Source organism: Simochromis diagramma, unplaced genomic scaffold, assembly GCF_900408965.1.
Source record: "Simochromis diagramma unplaced genomic scaffold, fSimDia1.1 OVJJ01000421.1, whole genome shotgun sequence".
NCBI classification, from domain to species: Eukaryota; Metazoa; Chordata; class Actinopteri; order Cichliformes; family Cichlidae; genus Simochromis; species Simochromis diagramma.
Window position 1 is genome coordinate 11,059,466 of NW_024387250.1, and position 19,419 is coordinate 11,078,884.

Below are 19,419 nucleotides of genomic sequence, written 5' to 3' on the forward strand. Positions count from 1 at the left end.
CATCATAAGATGAGTACACTGTAGTTAGAAAAGGATAGACATGGTCAGCAGCAATACTCGGGTAGGCTGTAGCATAAGGCTGTCCAAAGCGTGCCACTAACAGCCTGAGCCGTTGATATAAAGCAAGATAGATTCATGCTGTCATGTTGTTTGAGTCTCACCCTACTAACCAAATGCTACAGCAGAAATTAAGACTCATTTATTTTTTCAGTCTTCTTTTGTCCAATTTTGCTGAGCATATGCAAATTATAAGCTCAGTTTCATGTTTTTAGGAGAAGTGGCACCCTGTGTGGTCTTCTGCTGCTCTAGCCCATCTGCTTCAAGGTTCAACTAAGAAATGTAGTAAATATGTTTTATGGATGTTTTATTTTAATCAGTGTCACGCAGATGACTTTCAATTGTTTATTTCTTTTAAGTCCAAAGAGGTTTATAAGTACAGACCTTGCACAAGTGCTTTCACTATATTAAAAGTTAGGTTGACAATTTCATCTTAACTTAATAAAGGGAATAAAGAGAAATCCTTGTTTGTGCCCCTAACAGAATTCTGCCGAGTTGCGCTTCATTCTGTCATCCCCTCAATTAGAAATGTTACTGATGCCTTTATTCCATTACATCTTAGTAATTACAATTCATTGTTTGCTTGTCTTAAAGCTTCCTTGGAACATCTGCAGGTTGTTTAGACCAACTAATGTGAGGCTTATGACTAAATCCAATGACTCACAGGTCACACCTCTGCTAATTCAGCTGTGCTGGCTCCGTATTACCATCACAGTCCACTTTAAATTTATGGATTCAACTTCTCCATCAACTGATCAGGACTCAATACTCAAAGAGTACTAAAGGAGCTCCCGCACCCTGGAGCGTTCACTTTATTAGCCCAGCTCTGTTGACTGATCTATTATTGTGTTGTGATATTTATCTCAAAACTAAAAATATTTCAATTTGACTTGTTTATGCACACAAACTTCACTTTATCATTTTGTCCGTATGAGCAATACAAAAATAGTCACTGCATTTCAACAAACACTCAGAAAATCTTTCCAAAAAAACTCTTTATTGCATAAAAATACACACGCTACCAAAATTATTCAAACTACAGCAGAAAACCAGCTAGATTTCCAGTGAGACAGTCCCTATAGATCCATACAGTTACTAATGATATATAAAGCTGGAACTAAAAAGAAAAAAAAAACAAGAAAAAACAGAGCAAAAACATGTTTTTGTTGCAATAGAGTTAGGAAGAGTAAACCTGCCCTCATTAAAAGGTATAAAATAATGGTTGTTATTTAGCAACAACTTTATACAATCTACAATTAATGCGAAACACTTCAACTGGGTTGTGGCCAATAATCGAGAATCAATTACTAATAATTACTTCTTTGGAACTCTTTCTTTAATTGATTAGAAAAACTTCATCTTGCTTGGGCATGAAATTTGTCTCAACACGAACAGACTTGTCATAAGTCAGTAAAACCTGACTTACCAGTTGGATCGAACATTCAAGGATTCAGAAACACAACACTGAAGAAGCTAAGGCACAAGTTGTCCACACAGTAAGTCAGATGATTGTACAACATTGTTTCTGTGTCTTATCAAACAAGAAAATGTCGGCTAAAGTGGCATCATGAGAACTTTTGGCGGCCTTTAGAAAATACACGTTTGGTCATCTGTCAGCAATCTGCCAGTATTAAAAACACAGTAAACCTACTGAGTTCATCGCGAGTCCCTTTAAACAAAGATTTTGACCACCTAAAACAAAAATGTTACCACATTTAGATGTTCTAAAATAACTATGATGTGGACGGGGATATCAGTTGTTATCAAGTTCAATAAAGGTTAAAAAAAAAATCTGGATACGAGTTGTTCTTTTTTGTTGTTTATGTTAAATTAATCATTGTGTTCAGTGGAAATTTCTTTATATTGTCTTCCAGTTTAGAGCGGCACGCAGAGAAGCAACATGCACTGTGAAGCCAGAAAACAAGAAAACAACTTTTTCCGGGATCACAGCAATCATCAAACTGCCGCCCTACTCGAGAAGTGTATCATTAGCGGTATTCATGATGGGGTATTGAAGGTGTTTTTGGCCGACAGAGGTGGACAGGTGAGAAGTGACGCTAAGAAAAATCTCAAAGAATTTAAAGATTAAGTTCCTAAAATCAGGTGAAGATTGACTCTGACATTGTTTGTAATAAAAATTACAAGAAACAAAACACATTTTTCAGAAATTGCTTCACTTCACAACTGTGTCAGTGTTTCCTACACTGTTGTTCGCCAAATCTGATTGCAATTTAGGCCGTGATTTAATTAAGTTATTAGAGGCATAATAGAAGGTTTGTGTTATAAATAGGTTTTTTGTGACTTAAGGGGAAATTATGAGCCGTTTCTCAGAATATTACTCCCTTCCTGCATATTTTTTAAAACATTTTTACTCTTACCTTCAATCGCTCTACTTAATAACACATCCAGACAAAACAGCAAGTGAACTCCCCCAGTTATATCCCTTTGGTAATATGGAAATTTAGAACAGAACTATGAAGACAAACAGCAAATGAATAAGAAAATGTATAAAAAGTTACAAACAGGAAAGTTGAACCACACAGACATTTTCTGTATAACTTGATTACATTCCAGAAGCAAAGTCTCCTTCTTATCATCTATACACAGCAACATACAGAACAAAAGACACAGAAAAACTAATGATGGCACACAGGACAAATCCAAGAAATGATACTGAATGATTTGATATCCTGTGCAAAATATTTGACTCTAGATTGCTTATCAAGGAGATACAGACAAATCAGACAAAAAAAAAAAAAAAAGCTTTATACCTAACCTCCTTTAAGTTGAGTGCACTTAGGTGATCTTGCATTGACAATAAAGCACAGTCTCGTGGTCCATTTGTGAAATATTCACAAAATGTGAGCTATTTAGTTGACTATATGGTCATTATTTTATTTTTTATTTATTTAACTTTTCTATACCATCCTTTTAGGGACACATAAAAACATGTAGTAAATATAGTAGGTTAACCCAAGCGATACAGTTTTCCTAAATATAACCAGGAACTTGTGTAACCAAACATATAGAATTATAAAAAATATCAAATCAAAAATCAAAATGAAGTGTAAAATTAATGTTTGTCTGTTTCTTGGTCCTTTGATTGACGTTTGCAACTATTTCACAAAGTGATGTGAGACTGTGTTAGAGAGTTACAGTTATAAAAGTACAGGTAAATTGATAAGTGTGTTTTATATGACAAAAACAAAAAAATAACATCATGATTATTATTTTTTTCTTAATAAATCTAAAATAGAGATCTGTGTACTAAAGTAGATGCAGTTCCCAATTGCAGTCCACTCCCAGTAGGAATTACTTCTTGCCTATAACTTCACTCACAGATTGTAGAAGAGTGGTTTTCCCATTGCTGGACCATATTAAACTGAATAAGCCATTGGAAATCTTTGGTGAAACGGCACAGTGTAAAAATGTTCAGTGGCCAGTCCAGATGCAGCTCAGAGCATTTTCCTTACTTAGAAGTATAGAGGTATCTGATCTTTGCCTGGCCGTTGAGTTCATCCTCATATCTCGGCAGGCAGCAGAAGAGGATGGCGCAGCCGATACAGATGATGGTGGCGCCCCAGCCAAATCCGTAGGCCCAGGTGTAGTAATAGTTACCCTCAAAGATCAGCTCATTGAATTTGACTGGGTAGATGATCAGAGCGATGATTTGGATAATCGCTGCAGAGAGAGACAGACAAACAAGGCTTGGTGCACAGTGTGAGGTGATAATCTACACTAATAAATCAACTAATGCCAAACTGCCTAAACCAGCAATGGCTCAAACTAATTGTTTTTTTGTTTTTTTTACTTTACTAGAAATGTTGTCTAAAGTCATTGTTAATGGTCAAAAGCTAATTCAGAAATTAGGGTTTCAGGGCTTTAAATTACAACATGATGAGAACTACTTCTTTTCCTGGGATAATTAAGCAAAGTACATATTTAAGTTTTATTTAAAAACTGATATAAAGCTATGTGTTAACAACTGCAAAATGCCTCCGGGTTCACTCCACTAAATTAGATGGAAAATTAAACAATGCAATAATAATAACCTATTATTACATTTGATAATTTATGCAAGATCTCATTTTGGGGATAAATTGTTTAGAAGCTGATAAATGATCTATTGCATTTTTTATTAAGCAAGAAATAGAGGGAGATTTTATATAGCAGATTGGCCGAATAACTTACTCTCACAGACCAGTCAGTGGAAAGTAGAGTTCATTTTTACTGTGTAAATAAAAACTTACAAATAAAAAATATATTTAAACCATAAACTAGATGAGCAGAGTTTTAAAACCATTACAGAACACAAGGAAGTTGAACATACTTAGTCAGTCATGCAGTCAACACTACACTGATGGTAACAGCAGGGTGTGAAAAATACCTTCACAAGCTTGTGTAAGAGTTTCATCAGCATATCAACATCTGGGAGTTCGAGGTGAGTTTTGGCAGACCTGTCTTTATTACCAGGATTTATTCATGAGAAAGGTGTGACTCTGACTCAGTTAGATACACTTTCCCATGACAGATGACTATTAAAACAGCATTATTTTGCTTAGGAAAGACAGGGAGTGAACATAAACTACTCTGTTTCAACACGCACTTTCACATTAATTGCAAAGGCAGGCCTGAATTTTTGAACACTGCATTAACATATTAAAGGGGACGGGCCCCACAGTTCATCTACTTGACTGAAGCAAGCTCTTTTATCTCACTTTCTGTTCCTAATAGGCCAAATTTCTTCAGAGTCGCTCGCCTCATTAAAAAAAAAATGCTTTGAATGGCAGATGGGTTGGGCTGCTGTGCTCACAGCCAGAGCCAACCACAGTAGGAATGACCAAATTAGGGATATCCGCTCTCTTTGACATCATACAGACACAAGAGTAAAGACTTAACAAGTGAAGAAAATATAGTTTTGAAGGAATGCTTGCCAAAAATCATCAATATACTCTTTTTTTTCTATATTTCATAAATACACAGTTTAAATCAAACGTTCAAGTTTAGTTTGATTTGTTTGATTTTTAACCACCACCTCTTTTTGTAAAACCCTCCACCAGACTGAAACTGAACTTCCTCACCCCACTATTTTGCACATTTTGTTCAAACACCCGACTTTATTTTAAAACTCCTGTATAATCAAAATCTCAGTTGCAGGCAACTGCAACCGACAAAGTGATGTATCCAATCCAATTCAACATATTTCTGTAAAATGCAGCTATAAAATAAACCCTGAATCTTGGATTTGATTCAATGTAGGATCATATCTTCAACAAGGAGCTGTGTGGGCTGAAACAGCAGCTGGGATGCCGTCGAATAAAAATAGGAAAATAGATTTTTGAGGTGGCACATTTCTGTGCCAGTCATTTCTGCTATCTTTTTGGTGACTATTACAGTGTAAAGCAACTTAAAATAAAAAATAAAAAAAACCACCCCACCACCTGTAACTGTGTCAGGGTCTTTCGTCTGTGAGGTGAGTCAGTCTGTCTGTCTGATAAACACACCAGCTGTTGCCACAGCAGCGTCACGCCTCAGGGGAAAAAGGCCTTTTCCTACGCTCACCCTCTTAACGCCAAAACACGCAGTCATTATCAGCGTCACTAGTTTTATTGTGTGATTGTATGCAACTCCCACATATTTCCCTTCCTTATTTTACAGTTTTGGTGTTGGTATAAAATAATATTTTCAGATTATTACTTTTTTTTTAAACCTATTTTGCATATTGCTTCTATTTGGGAAGCTGCTGTCTGAACATTTGCAAGCTTAAACATGTTATTTGAAGATTAAAGCATCATGTAATGGACCGATAAGACCGGAGGCATGTTTGGTATCAGTTTCAGAGATTCTAATCTGTGGTTGAGTGTTGCTCTTCACGTAGTTAAAGTTAATTTCATTTACCAACAAAGAATATCTGAAACGGAGGATTTTTTCTTCTTCTCAATACATGTCGCCAGCTCCACCTGACTTTGTTTACAATATTTTTACTGTGTAGATGTGGAAGTAATTATACCTGCAGAAATTAGGTGTTTGTGTGGATGCAAGTTTTTGTGCATGTGTGTGTGTGTGTGTGTGTGTGTGTGTGTGTGTGTGTGTGTGTGTGTGTGTGTGTGTGTGTGTGTGTATATCTTACCCACAACGAACAAGAATACTGCAACAGCAACCATAAGATGAATGTTGACGTTACACATCGCCAAAATGGCCAAAATGAAGGCGAAGATGAGGATGATTAGACCAATGATCATTAGAGCAGCGACTGCCTGGGCCCAAGCTAGAACGAAACATAAGCAAAAACAATTGTGACACTCAAGAAGAAACAAAAGTCTGAAAAGTTCAGTTTTTTAAAAGGAGTCTTTTTTAAGATTTTCAAACCTGGTATATGAACAAGTGTTACAACAGTGTATGTCTTATACACCGCACAAGGTACAACTCCCATTTCCATTTTTAAGTTAATTTTCTTAAAAACAAAACAAAACAAAAGAAAATCTCTGAATATGTTCTGTTAAAAATGTTGGCACATGTTACCATTAAGCCCTCAGAGAAAACAGCTGCAGAAAGTTACAACTGTAAAGCTGCGCACAGACTTTCCAGTCTTAGTGGGAAGGTTTCGGCTGCTTTATGCCTCAACACAGCTTTGGTTTTTCTATTTATGGTTAATGTTCAGTAAAAAGATTCATGAAAATGAAGGAGGCAGCACTCTTTCTGCACTATTTATTCTAACTTTATTGTGCACCTCTGAAATCAAACCACCACCTTTTTGTAGAAGCTCAGGATTTGAAGCATTAACTGCTTACTGGGTCACATTTTATGCGTTAAAATTGTCCAAAAACAACAGTTTATGACAGCTCAGGATGCAGCTTGGTGGTAAATCCAAATCCCTCTCACTTTTGTTTGTGGAACTAAATGAATCATCTATTGTTCAATATGTCTACATGGTGCTTAGTCATTATTGCAGCTCCCCTCCCCAAGGCTGTGCTCACACAGATTGCAAAGTTACTAAGGTTCAAGTTGTGACAAATTTTGTTTTGCTCACACACACACACCACACCCTTAAAAGCACTGGAATTCTCTAAAACTCTGTAACGTCGGCAGACATGCCTCTGAACTTTAGCAAAGATGAAAACCTCCCAAAATGCAAATTTTTCAATCTTTTGGACAAAAACTGATATGAGTTGTTGGCCAAATACTCGGCGCACCACCAGCCTTTGAACAAATTATCATGTGACACTGCTGCTGTTTGCAAAGAAGCACCAAGAGGTGTTCATTGTATTGTGAATAGGTTTTACTTGCATCAAGGATTAAAAACAAAACTTCCTGAGAGTTTTAGGCTTTACGTAAGCTCACCATGTGGATCAGCACAGCATTACACCCAATTTACTGATACTGGATAAGTTACACCCTAAATTATTCACAGCGTTTTGCCTGTGAATGTGTTCAGGTCATGCCCTACCTGCCTCAGCCCCAGGCAGCATCACATACACATCAGACTAGTCCAACTGGTTCAGCCTTTTATACCCATGTCAACATCAACCAAGCTTCAAGCTCACCAGTAACACAGTGTTCTGCTTTTCACCAAACTAGACTGGTTATCAACAGTTTGATGACTTCAGGCTTATTGTGAGATTCAGTCCAATAAACTTACTACAAGTATTTCTTCAAGAAGCAAAACTCTCAAAATAAAACAAGTGAAACAAAGGAGACAGTCACAGAGAGACATGCTACTATTTCAGCTGTTTTACATGGTGTCTTGATTCATTATTGGTAGAAGAAAAAGCTTTTGAGTTTCTGAACTGATACTTTTTGCCATACGAGAATTAAAAACTGTTTAATTTAAAAATATTCATGGGTGTGTCCTTGTTTACTGGGTGAGCACTCGAACTGCGTGTCCCAATCACTCACACTTAGTACTATCCAGCTGCTCAGCATCTGCTTTCCCCATTTAATCAAAACACAAAGACATTTGGCTGCCCTCCTACATTTTTACACTATCGCTACCCGCGTGCCTGAAACTGCCTCTAATTGCAAATTTACTAAAATGCTCCTATGAGTATGACTATGAAAACATACACTGACTTTCCCATATTTGACAAATCTAAACCTTCAGATAATAAGGATAATTTAATAGCTTTTATTCTAAAAGCTATTAGAATAAGGCTTTCACAGAGGCAGCTGGGATCAACAACACCCTGCGCTCTCCCTGAAAGAATTTTAATGGCACACTCTCTTAACCAGAAACTCCAGTGTTAGAAATGCAGTAAATCGTACTAAAATAGCTCCTTGGTTTTGTTTTTTTTACTTGCTGTTTGCGCATTTACATTTTTCACAGTTTGGGCTCAGCTAGAGAGCGGTGACAGTGAGTGGGCGATAAGCATTAAATCTCCAAATGCTGGTATTTAATTGAGGGCTAAAATGATTACTTGTGTGATTGCGCAGCTACTCAATTTTATTTAGATTTCACCAACTGGCAACAATCGTCATCTCAAGACACTTAATATTGTTAAGAACACTTTCTGTCTATTATTGTAGGATCTTTACCTTAAAATATAAAGTGTCTTGAGGTGCTTTGAAGTATGAATCATCATGCCTGATACTTTTGATTGAAAATAAATCTGAAAAATTACGCTCTGACGGATATTAAAGTGGCCTTTTTGTCATTACTCTCTCTGCACAACAAACTGGGAAGACAAGCAGCAGATTAATAGATAAAGAAAGCAGTGGTTAAGTATATCATTTGCAGCCATCTTAATCTGTTACTAATAAATAAGATATACAGACTGGCATGTATCATACTTAATCCTTGGAATCACTGTATCACTGTGGCTCTAAGAGTGTGTGTGTGTGTGTGTGTGTGTGTGTGTGTTTTCAAACAATGTATAGTTAGTCAGTTCTGACTCACAATGGGCTGCTGTAATTTGAAATATCACTCTTCCTCAAAGTGATGCAAAATTCTAATTTTGCCTTAATGCTGTGCTCCCCTAACTGCCCTAACACACTCATAAGGGCGTGACAAACTTCTTTTGTCTCAGCATACTATCATATCACCCAACCCTTTGCCATCATCCATAGTCAAGCCTGTAATTATGTGATTTGTTCAAGCACTCATACCAGAACACTGAAACTGCTTCTTCCTATTTAAAACTGCAGTTCCTGAGAATTCAGTCTCTTCAGCTTTACAGGCAGTTGGCCTAAACGCCCTGAGGGGGAGTTAGTTTGTTCTGCTTCCAATATTCACAACATCCTACATCTTACACACACAAACTGTGCTCTGGTTCTGTTTGTTTCCTTAGTTTTCAGAATATCCCTACAAGTATTTAAGCCAGAGAAACCGCGGGGCCAAAATGTACCCTTCATCTAGCCAGCAGCCTTCAGGCAGCTTTGTTCTGCTGCTTCTTCTTTGTGTAACAGCTTCAGCCCCGCTGAGACTAAAGGACACCCGGCCAAAACAGTAGCAGAGAGCAGTTGAGGCAAATAAGGCTAGGTTCACACTGCAGGTCTTAATGCTCAATTCCGATTTTTTGATCAAATCCGTTTTTTTTTTTGTCTGCTCGTTCACACTACAAATAAAATGCGACAATATTGTTTGACTGATGGCCCTTAATATAAAGACTTCGGACTTTACGTTTCCCAATTTTTGCTTTAAGTTATTTTGTTGTTAACATAATAATGTAAATAACCTAATAATTATCCCTATTGCTGTTTTAGAGAGGAGCGGTGCTTCAAAGGATAGTTGCAGATTTCTGTCAGAATCTGGAGATTATACAGTACAAATAAAATGTTCACGTTTCTCCAACGTTGTCTTCCCAACAGTTTCACTAACATCTACACTGGATGGCCAGGAAGCGTTCGCGATGTCTTCTCGGGCGCTTCTCCGGAGCTGATAATTGGCGTCTGTCTTGTGTCAGTGACGTAAAAGACGGATTTAATGCGACATGACCGTTCAAACAGCAGTCGCTTTCTAAAACATCGGATATGTATCGGATTCAGTACCACATACAAAAGTGACCCAGATCGGATTTGAAAATATCGGATTTGTGCCGTTCACACTGTCATACCGTGATCGGGTATGGGTCGCATAGGGACAAAAAAAAAAATCGAATTTGATGCGCTTTCGCCTGCAGTGTGAACGTAGCCTAACAAAACTATTTAGCCTGAAATATCAAAAGAGATCAGAAAAATGCCAGAAAAACACTGACAACATGCTAGAGCTATAATACTCTGTCACACAGCCATGGATATTTACATTAAACAATCATCTTAATTAGGGCTGCAGCAAGTGGTTATTCCCATTAACAATTATTTTCTCAACTGACTGTTACAGTGAGGTCACTAAATATAATAAAACATGACATCACAGTTTAGTAGACTGTATATTGTGTTTTGTGTAAATAATACAAAACTATTTAGTGACATACAGTTAAACTGAGGTGATCTGTTGAACTGCTGATTAATAAAGTGATCATTTTAACCATGTTTTAAACTAAAACACAGGCGTGCATGCATAGTATGAAACACAAAAAAGTAATATCAACAGACATCTAAAAAAATAAGGGCCATTTTCCTGTGAGTAAGGTTTTATGCTAAAAGTACTTTTTTTATGTACATATTGCACAAAAAATACCAGATCTTGCTTTGGGGCTGTGCTCCATGCTTAGATCTCTGGTTATGTTTTCTAGAAATGGCATTAAAGAGTGCAAGCAGCTCCTAAAACAATTACCAATGTGAATGGCGAGTCTAATAAGTGATGCTACATGTATGCTTTGCAGACCCTAATTTGGAGCTGTGTGACATTAGGCTGACCTAGGTGACTTTCAAAGAGTCTGATAAGAACAACAATAGTGTCTCTGTTGGCCACAGCAGGCGTGGAGCAACACAAATAAAGCCTGAGTAGGAGAGACCGAGAATACAAGTCTGTTCTGTTCTCAGTTATTGTTCCACATACTGGGTCTCCTTGTGTGTCGGTGAGTTACGTTTCTGTGGCTGACAGTCTTTGCTGAAGAATAAACTCATTAACTGGTTCTCCCAAAATAGTCTGTGTGAAATTCTGCTTCTCTTTGGTTTGGGCTGGGAGAAGCTATTAAAGTATTTTAAAATGTACCCGAGTTGTTTTTGTTTTTCCTGTTATGGTTTTCGCTACCTGTGCAGATTCACAGAGTTCACAAAGTTCTTGTTCGTAAGGGTTTATTCGGGGTGCCCTTGAATCATTCTGATGAGTAAAAGTATTTTAATCCATTAAGTCATAGCAACAATGACCTCATCTGTCAACAGTTTGTCTTTATAGGTTTAATTTCTTTGTAAATCCATTTTTTTCAGGGGCTGTAATCAAAAGTGGACCTTCTGGTCACTAATAGTAAACCCTGAGGGGGGGCTGTGCAATTAAACAACTACTACTTTTCAAGAAGAACTTATCTCTGTGGTTGTTATGCAACCACCACAGTTGTGGAAACATATTTCACATATGGGTTGCTATGGGGATAGCACTATGAGTTTCACTCCTTTGATAAAAAGAGGTTTATACATTATATGTACTGTAAAATGCACATTAGTTATTCGTGTGTTCTAATATGAAGATAACCTTTAAAATGACATCAACCAAGGATTCTATAACAAGGATGCCACAATTTACACAAACACCATCAAACAGCAGCTCTGCGCTGTCTTCTATGAAGGCCACATTTAGTAATTATTTTGATGATAAGAACATCAATATCTTAACAGTAAAAAAGCTCAGGCTTCACTTACTAACAGGCTTTTAGTCATCTTTGGTGCCTGTTGGTTGCACCCATTTCTGATACTTCAGAAGTATGTTTTCAAGATTCATGCTAATCATGCCATTAATATCAAAATAACATTATTAACCATAAAGGGGGGGGGGGGGGGTTGTTATGGTTACACTCCATATAAAAATTTACAATTTACTTATAAATATGTTTTCACAACCATAACCTAAGTGCGACTGTATCCACTATTAGTGTATTTTATTACGTTACCTTTGATCCTAATCAACATTCTATAAAGAAAAACTTCAACATCCTATATTTTTCTTATCATACAATGTTGCACAAAGGAGTTATTTTTCTATACTTCTTAATACGAGTCTTCTCTGTATTTGTATTCTACAAATACAAAAAAACCCCACAAATAAGAAACATGATGTTCTTTACCTTATCTTCCTAATAATGGTATCAGCCCCCCCCCGCCCCCAGAAAAGAAAATTCTTCCTCCGCCAATGCCCAGGTTTCATACTGAACAGGATATTATGTGAGGAATCGTTTCTTTATTCATGATTCTTTTTGCTGCCGTTTATCTACGTTTGAATCGTTTTGCCTTCTTCGAACTAATGTTGTGACCCTTCACACAAACTAAAGAACAGAAAGCTATTTCAAGGAATGTTTCTCCTGGCGTGAATACGCCAGCCTAGGAGGAAGGCACTCAGGACTTATTATCCAACAGCATTCAACCGCCTTTCTTTCAACTGCGTTTATTTAAGCTGGAGGTGATAAACGAGAAAAGAGTTAATGCTCGTGGAGACCAAAGTTCATTCCGCCTGCTTGCCTGACTGTTGCAGGCCTCCCTCCTCCCCTCAGCCTGGACTTTAGCAGAGGTCAACACCCTGAAGTTACAATATGGGAATGTGGAATTTCGCACTGACTCGAGGTTTATTATTGGCTGCATTAAGGCATCCCATTCGCTCTTGTCGGATTATCTTTGAACAGCATATTGTGTATGTGTGAGGTAGACTGATACTTACAGAACTCCATGAGCGACTGGCACTGCCAGTTGTCTTTTAAGCCGCGGCACTGCTCCCACATACTGGCGTAGTGAGACTTGGCGTCCTCGTCCTCTACCCATCCCGATTGTGCGCAGATGGCGATAAGGTCAAAAATAATGGCGAAGAGCAGAAGCAGGGGAATGATCCACTTGCATCGAGGGTAGGCGATCCCACAGCGAAACATGACCGACGATCAGTGAGCGTTGAGCGGTGTACACGGAGAGGAAAGGCGAGCAAAGGAGCCGAAATCTGTCCGCTCAATGTCCTATGCGTCTTTGCGCAGTGACAGTGGGTGATGTGAGGATATAATATAAAAGCTCCAGCCCCACCCAAGAGTGAAATGTACCCGTCAGCCAGGTTAGGATCGTGAAGGGCTGGGCTTATTTGGATACAATAGCAAAGTATAGCCCAGCCCCACTCAGTGTGTCATATTACACACCCAACAACCGGCCTGTGACCGTTACTGTCTAAGCTCGAGTCCTGATCACAGAAAGGATTGCGTTTAACAGAAGATAGTTGAGCTGAATGCTGCAGAGATGTACTTTTCTTTTTCGGAATTCCAACAGGTAGTAATGGGTGATGTGCTGTGAGGTAGAAAATATAAAGAGAGAGTACAAAATAAATGTAATAAATGTAAAATGCCACAAGATGGCAGCCCAGCTAACCTTAATATTTTCTTTAAAGGTAAGGAGGTAAAAAACAACAACAACACACAGCTTTTGGCTGTATTTATTCTGTATGCCTTTATGATTTTTACATGGAACTGTCTATCTAATCAAAAATTAAATGTATGATTCCGTAACTTATTGAATCATCTTTAACAGCAATAACTGTATATGGAGGGATTTTGGTCCACTCAGGTCCCTGTTTGAGCCATGCTTTAATTGTGAGACAGATGGTCTCATATTTGACTCTAGAATACTTTGGTATAAAGTGAAGTTCATGGTCAACTTGACTGCAAAGTGCCCAGATCCTTTGGCTGTAAAACAAGTCCAAATCATCACCCTTTCATCATCGTGCTACAAATGAGGGTTTTTTTATGGGGCTTTGCTGTGTTTATGGGGTTTTAGGAAAACCTAAGCTGTGCTGCCAAGCTCATTTTAGATAGAAGAGGCTTTTCTCCTGGCAGCCCTTCCAAACAAAATACTATAGCTGCTACTTACATCCTTAATTCTTATGGAAGCAGTAAGGGTGTATGTAGTTTTTCCAAAGGAGTCCTGTGAAACCTTTATTCTTCAGATGAATGTAGGTATCTCTTAATAAAGAAGTAAATTTAAAAATATACTGTGATTGTAGATTACTATAATAAACTGTTAGACAACACTCAGTTGTCACCTTTGGAGAGCACATTGGACTTTTTTGGTCCAACACCTAATTACAGTTTGCTTGTTTGCTTTAGCACATTTCTCACAAGTTCTCAGTTCTGAAGATTTCTTTTGCAAAATAGAGCATGCTTATGCATTCAGAAAAAAACCCCACTTCTGCAAAAGCTGTAGCTCACTGGAAATACTTAATTCATGTGTCAAAATGTTTTTTGTTTTTTGTATTGATCAAAGAGTAATGACTACCAGAAATAGATAAATTAATATTTAGTCACAATTACAGTAGCAATGTGTTCCTCATCTTCTAATTTTCTGTTAGTTTTGTGACATTGAATGTCTGGCATACCAGTTATTTTCTCATGGTAACTCTGTGCTATTATGTATCAACATTAACAGTTTTTAGAAATTAATTTCAAGGCCAGTGGTTTTATTTATTTATTTATTTGTAAAGAAAAAAAGCCCTTTTATTTCCTAAACACAATACAGTAAACTACAGGAGCGTGGAAAAAACACCAGGACTGCACAGAATGAGACATGCAGACTATCAGTACCAAAATGTGCAGAACCTGATGCTCTCCCTGGCGGCATAATGGAGGAAGAACTGGTATTAAATCCAAATCCATCCTCTGCAGTGTTCTGCATCGTCTTATGTTTTGTTCTACATGCTGCAAACACTCCCACTCCTCCTTCTCTTCAGCAGGAAGACTGCAGCTTCCATAAAGTATATATAAGAGATTACTTACACCAACAATTAAAAAACACCAACGCTTCCTTGGGGTTGACAGTGCATAAGAGAGGTGAAGAAGAGAGTCTAGGTGGAGTGAGTGGAGATGAGTGTCAGGGGTTCTTTCTAACAAAAGGATAGCAGTACGAGTCCGACCTGTTATGATATGTGGTGTGGAGACGGTGGCGCTAAGAAGAACACGTAGAGGACAAATTGAAAGTGGCAGGGTTGAAGATGCTGAGATTTTAACTGGGAGTGACCAGGATGAAGAGGTTAGATATGAGTACATCAGTGGGAAAGCTCAGGATGGAGACAAAGTCAGAGAGGCAAGGCTGAGATGGTTTGGACATGTGTAGAGGAGGGACAGTGGTATGCATATGGTGCTGCCAGGCAGGAGGAAAAGAGGAAGACCACAGAGGAGGTTCATTGATATTGTGAAGGAAGACATGAAGGAGGTTGGTGTGACAGAGGAGGATGCTAGGGTTAGGGTGAGATGGAGACAGTCCCCTAAAAGAAGTGGCTGGTAGAAGAAGCCAAAATCTTCATTTATTTATTTATTAATATTATTATTATTATTTGAAATAAAACTTGTCAGCTGATAGAAAAAATACACGTTTTCACAAAAAGTTATATGCAACCAATATTTGTTTTTAGTCATGGTCCTGGCAGGCCAAGGCTGTTTTTCTTCTTCTCTCTTTTTCTCTCTCTCACTTCTGCCTCCCCCTTCTCAGGTGGAATTGCCCACCCTGAGGTGACTCCAGTTTGAGTGTCCACACTCTGCAAGATCATTGGCTCCTTAGTATTGCATGGTGTTAAGATTGCTGGAAAGATTTTGGTGCATTCCTCCAAACTCAGCTTACCTGCACTTTCAAGTGGGACGTTACCTGTCAAGAGAAATATGCTTACAAGTTAATTTCCTGCCCGCTTTCCACCACTCTTTTCTGTTCCCTCTCTTGATTTTTTCAGCCTACTTGTTTGGCCAGTGCAACCTGCTAAGAAGAAACACAGAAGTAAACAATTTGAAACTGTATCTGCGATCCTCACCTTAGTCAGCTCTTACGTGTCCTCTTCTCTTTGAGAGAAATCCCCATTTCCCTGTAAAGAGTTCACTTCCCTGTGTACTCACCTGTTTCAAAACTCTTCAGAATTCTGTAAACGTTAAAGCTGCTGTGCTTTCTCTTGAGTCCGGTGTCACTTTGATTATGATGAAAACATTATCAAATGATAACAAAGAACAAGAAATGCTCTAGCTAATGTGCACAGATAGCAACTCTTACGGAGGTTTTCCACAGTTATCTTTGTCTCTCTGTCAGCCCTTTGAATACCTGCATGTTTATCCAAATAACAGGCAAAGTCAAACTGGTGACTGATATTACACAGCCATGTTCAGTTTCTTTCACTGTAATCTTCATGCTCATGAAATGAAGACTTAGCTCAGAAGGCGACGCGCATATTCAGAAAACTTTAATGCCACAATGGGCAATTCAGTTTGACAGTCCACCATCATAATAACCATATAAAATTTGGAATAAATAAACAAACTACACGTAGGTACAGTTTTAAAGTCTCTGGGTAGAACCCAAACATAGATTGAAGATGGAATAAGAAAAACTACTCAACATTCAGCAGCTTATTAGAAGACGATATGAAAGATTTTGAGTAGCAGTTTGTTTTTCCCACAGGTGCAGGACAGCACCAACCTGAGGGCAACAACATAACTTCTGTTAAGAGAACATGCTTTGGTTGACAAATAATGCTTTTTGCCTTCTGAACAGATGTTTCTTCCAAAGCGAGTTCACTTGCTGTTAAACTAACTCTATTTTACTCAGGGTATGCAAACACTACACCTCAACACACCTGTCAAGCTTTGAGATGCAAAACTTTTATTTTGGATTTTTTGGATCATTGTGGCAGTCTGTGGCTGCTCTATTAAAAACAAACGAACTCCAGTAACAGTTTGACAGCAGCCACAGTGATTTCACAGAGAGCTCTAAGCTCAAATAAAACTGACTATGATTATACAACATGTCAAAATCTGCCCACAGATGGCATCAAAGTGTTAATACACTAATTGTCCACAAAGGGGAGACAGCAGACAGGTTGCAGAATCGAGTTACTGTAAAAAATGATCAGCTTTACACAAAATAAATATGCTTTTAAGATTTTTTTCCTTAAAGTGATTCAGCTTTTACTTTAAGGTGAGGCTGTGCAGAAGTCAAGTGACGGCTGAACCTTATAATTTATACTTTGTATCAGAATTAAGATGAAATGCATGCTCAGAGGTTTGAATTTATATCTGTGGAGTGAAACAGGTCAGGGCCCTGTTTCAGGAAGCCGGTTTAGAAAACTCAGAGTGAAAAACAATACTCAGGGTTGAGTAACCCCGAACTGTCCAACTCGGAATATTCGGTTTCAGAAAGGCTGATAACAAGTAGTTCAATCAACGCGGAGTTGCTTTAACCCCAAGTTAAGCGCGCGCACGAGGATACATAAAGCCCTGATCAGTGGAGCACAGATTAAGCGAGTCACCATGGAGACGGAGGGAAAGAAGGCGCGGTCAATGTATTTTATAGCGCTTGAGGCCGAAATTCTGATGGCAGCATATGCAGATAACATGCAAATTTTGCAGAAAAAAAGTAACACAGCCACAGCTGCAAAAGAAAGGGAGCATGCATGGCAAAACATAGCCGACAGAGTCAATGCACGAGTGTTAATTTAAACATTGATCTAGGGATTTCCACCCATTTAACACGTTATTTATTATATTTTATTTTTTATTTCATACATTTTATTTTGTGACGTGATGTGAGCGCAGGTGCAACCCAACAGGCCCCAAACGTTTCTGGCAGCAAGTAAAAATGAAATATAAAAATATAGTCCAAACAGGTGAGGTGTAATTGTATTATGAGCCATACTGCTTGGTCTGTTTGTCCGATGTAAATCAATTGCAGTTAGAGGCTACATTAATTTTCTTTCTGTAAGCACTTATTGAAATTATCTGAGCACATTACAAGTACATATTTGCTTACTCTGTATGCTCAAATGTGACCCGTTATAGCCAACAGAAAAAAAGCGGAGGCCCGAAAAACAGGTGGGGGTCCTCCACCACCACCACTCACAGAGGCTGAGGAGTTGGCCCTCAGCCAAAACAGTGGGTGCCCTGTGGCTGAAGGCATCTCTGCGGGGACATCCTCTGAGTCAATAACCCCGCAAGACACAAGTGCCTACATAGGGGGTAAATTCAAAATAAGACATGATGTGCATACATCCTGTCTTCACAGTCACCTTTGCAGTGCTACTCATTCATTTGATAAACTCTTTACCATAATGGATTATTTTGTAGTGAAGTTATTTTCCTACTGATTTTGCCTTCCCTCAGTCTTGGTTGTCTTTGAGAGCAATATGACAATGAAGTGTAAGGTGATTGGTATGTTTGTTAATTGCCATTTGGTCCCTTGTAAGTTATAAGTGACCTGTATAAACCTCATATTCTATCAGTTGATGGTGGTGGTGTACTGCATCTGGTGCAGCCTCCTGTTGAGCCAGACCAACATGCAGTTGTGAGTAATACTCCACAGATTATATGAGTTTACAGTAGAACAGCAATGTTGTTTATTTCTTTACTACAGGAAAATAATGAAGAAACATTGACAGCTGTTACAGAGGAGGAAGCAACAGAGACACTTTATGAGGTTTACATCTTTTAATACTTTGTGTACAGGAAATACAGGCGACCAATAAAGCCAGTTGATCCAAAAATCTGTTTATTCTTCTTTCAACATGTTGAGGTGATGGGTCAAAAGAAATGATTGTGACATATGGTGTCTCTGACTGCTCTTCCATCTTGTATGTCCGTGGGAGGGTCAGGATGTTCATGCTGATCACTGCTGATGTTTGGTTCAGAAGGACAGTGTTCTCCTCTAATTGTGGCAATGTTGTGAAGAATCACACATGGCCACAATAATGTCACATGCCCTTTCTGGGGTGACCCTGAGTCTTTGCAGGCACTGGAACCGGGCCTTAAGCATTCCGATAGTCATTTCAATTCTGGCTCTTGTCCTGCAATTAGCCAGATTATATCGCTGCTGTGGGCCCGGTTCAGGGTCAGGGTAAGGGGTAAGCAAATAGGGTAAACATGGATACCCCCTATCACCAAGCAAGTAGCCAGTGAACTCTCCTAAGACAGAAGGATACACTTCAGTTCAAATGTCCCTGAAGCAATTGGTCTTTATATATTTTAAAGTCACCATGTCCAAATTTTGTGCTCAGTGTACATTCACGGAATATTTGTGAGTCATGGACAGAGCCTGGCCACTTGGCTTCCACATTTGTGATAATGTTGGCAGCATCACATATGATCTTCACAGTGCAGAGAACACAAATTAGCATCCATTACTATAATGAAATAATCTGTTAGTTTGAAATGCTACAGGGAACTATGTACCTGTACATTGATGCTGTGGAAAGACTTCCTGTTCACATAGTCTCCTTCATTTACTGAAGGAGCAATGATTGGAATGTGAGTGCCATCTATACAGCCAATCACGCCT

General features: G+C 38.4%; 1 protein-coding gene across 1 annotated transcript; it reads right to left on the reverse strand.

Moving 5' to 3' along the window:
* Positions 1–1,034: 1,034 nt before the first annotated feature.
* Positions 1,035–13,156, reverse strand: LOC120714858 (p53 apoptosis effector related to pmp22). The gene is made up of 3 exons (XM_040001404.1): positions 12,803–13,156; positions 6,188–6,325; positions 1,035–3,738 (listed from the first exon to the last, which is right to left on the reverse strand). The coding sequence occupies exons 1-3, from the start codon at positions 13,005–13,007 to the stop codon at positions 3,527–3,529; spliced, it is 555 nt and encodes a 184-aa protein (XP_039857338.1). The 5' UTR covers positions 13,008–13,156; the 3' UTR covers positions 1,035–3,526.
* Positions 13,157–19,419: the final 6,263 nt, after the last annotated feature.

What these genes read in the sequence shown, in the direction of transcription:
- LOC120714858 (XM_040001404.1), bottom strand. Translation starts at nt 13,007, where the DNA reads ATGTTTCGCTGTGGGATCGCCTACCCTCGATGCAAGTGGATCATTCCC. An exon ending in CCAGTCGCTCATGGAGTTCT is followed by an intron (nt 6,326 to 12,802) that starts GTAAGTATCAGT and finishes GTTTCGTTCTAG; the next exon opens with CTTGGGCCCAGGCAGTCGCT. An exon ending in AGTATTCTTGTTCGTTGTGG is followed by an intron (nt 3,739 to 6,187) that starts GTAAGATATACA and finishes CTCTCTCTGCAG; the next exon opens with CGATTATCCAAATCATCGCT.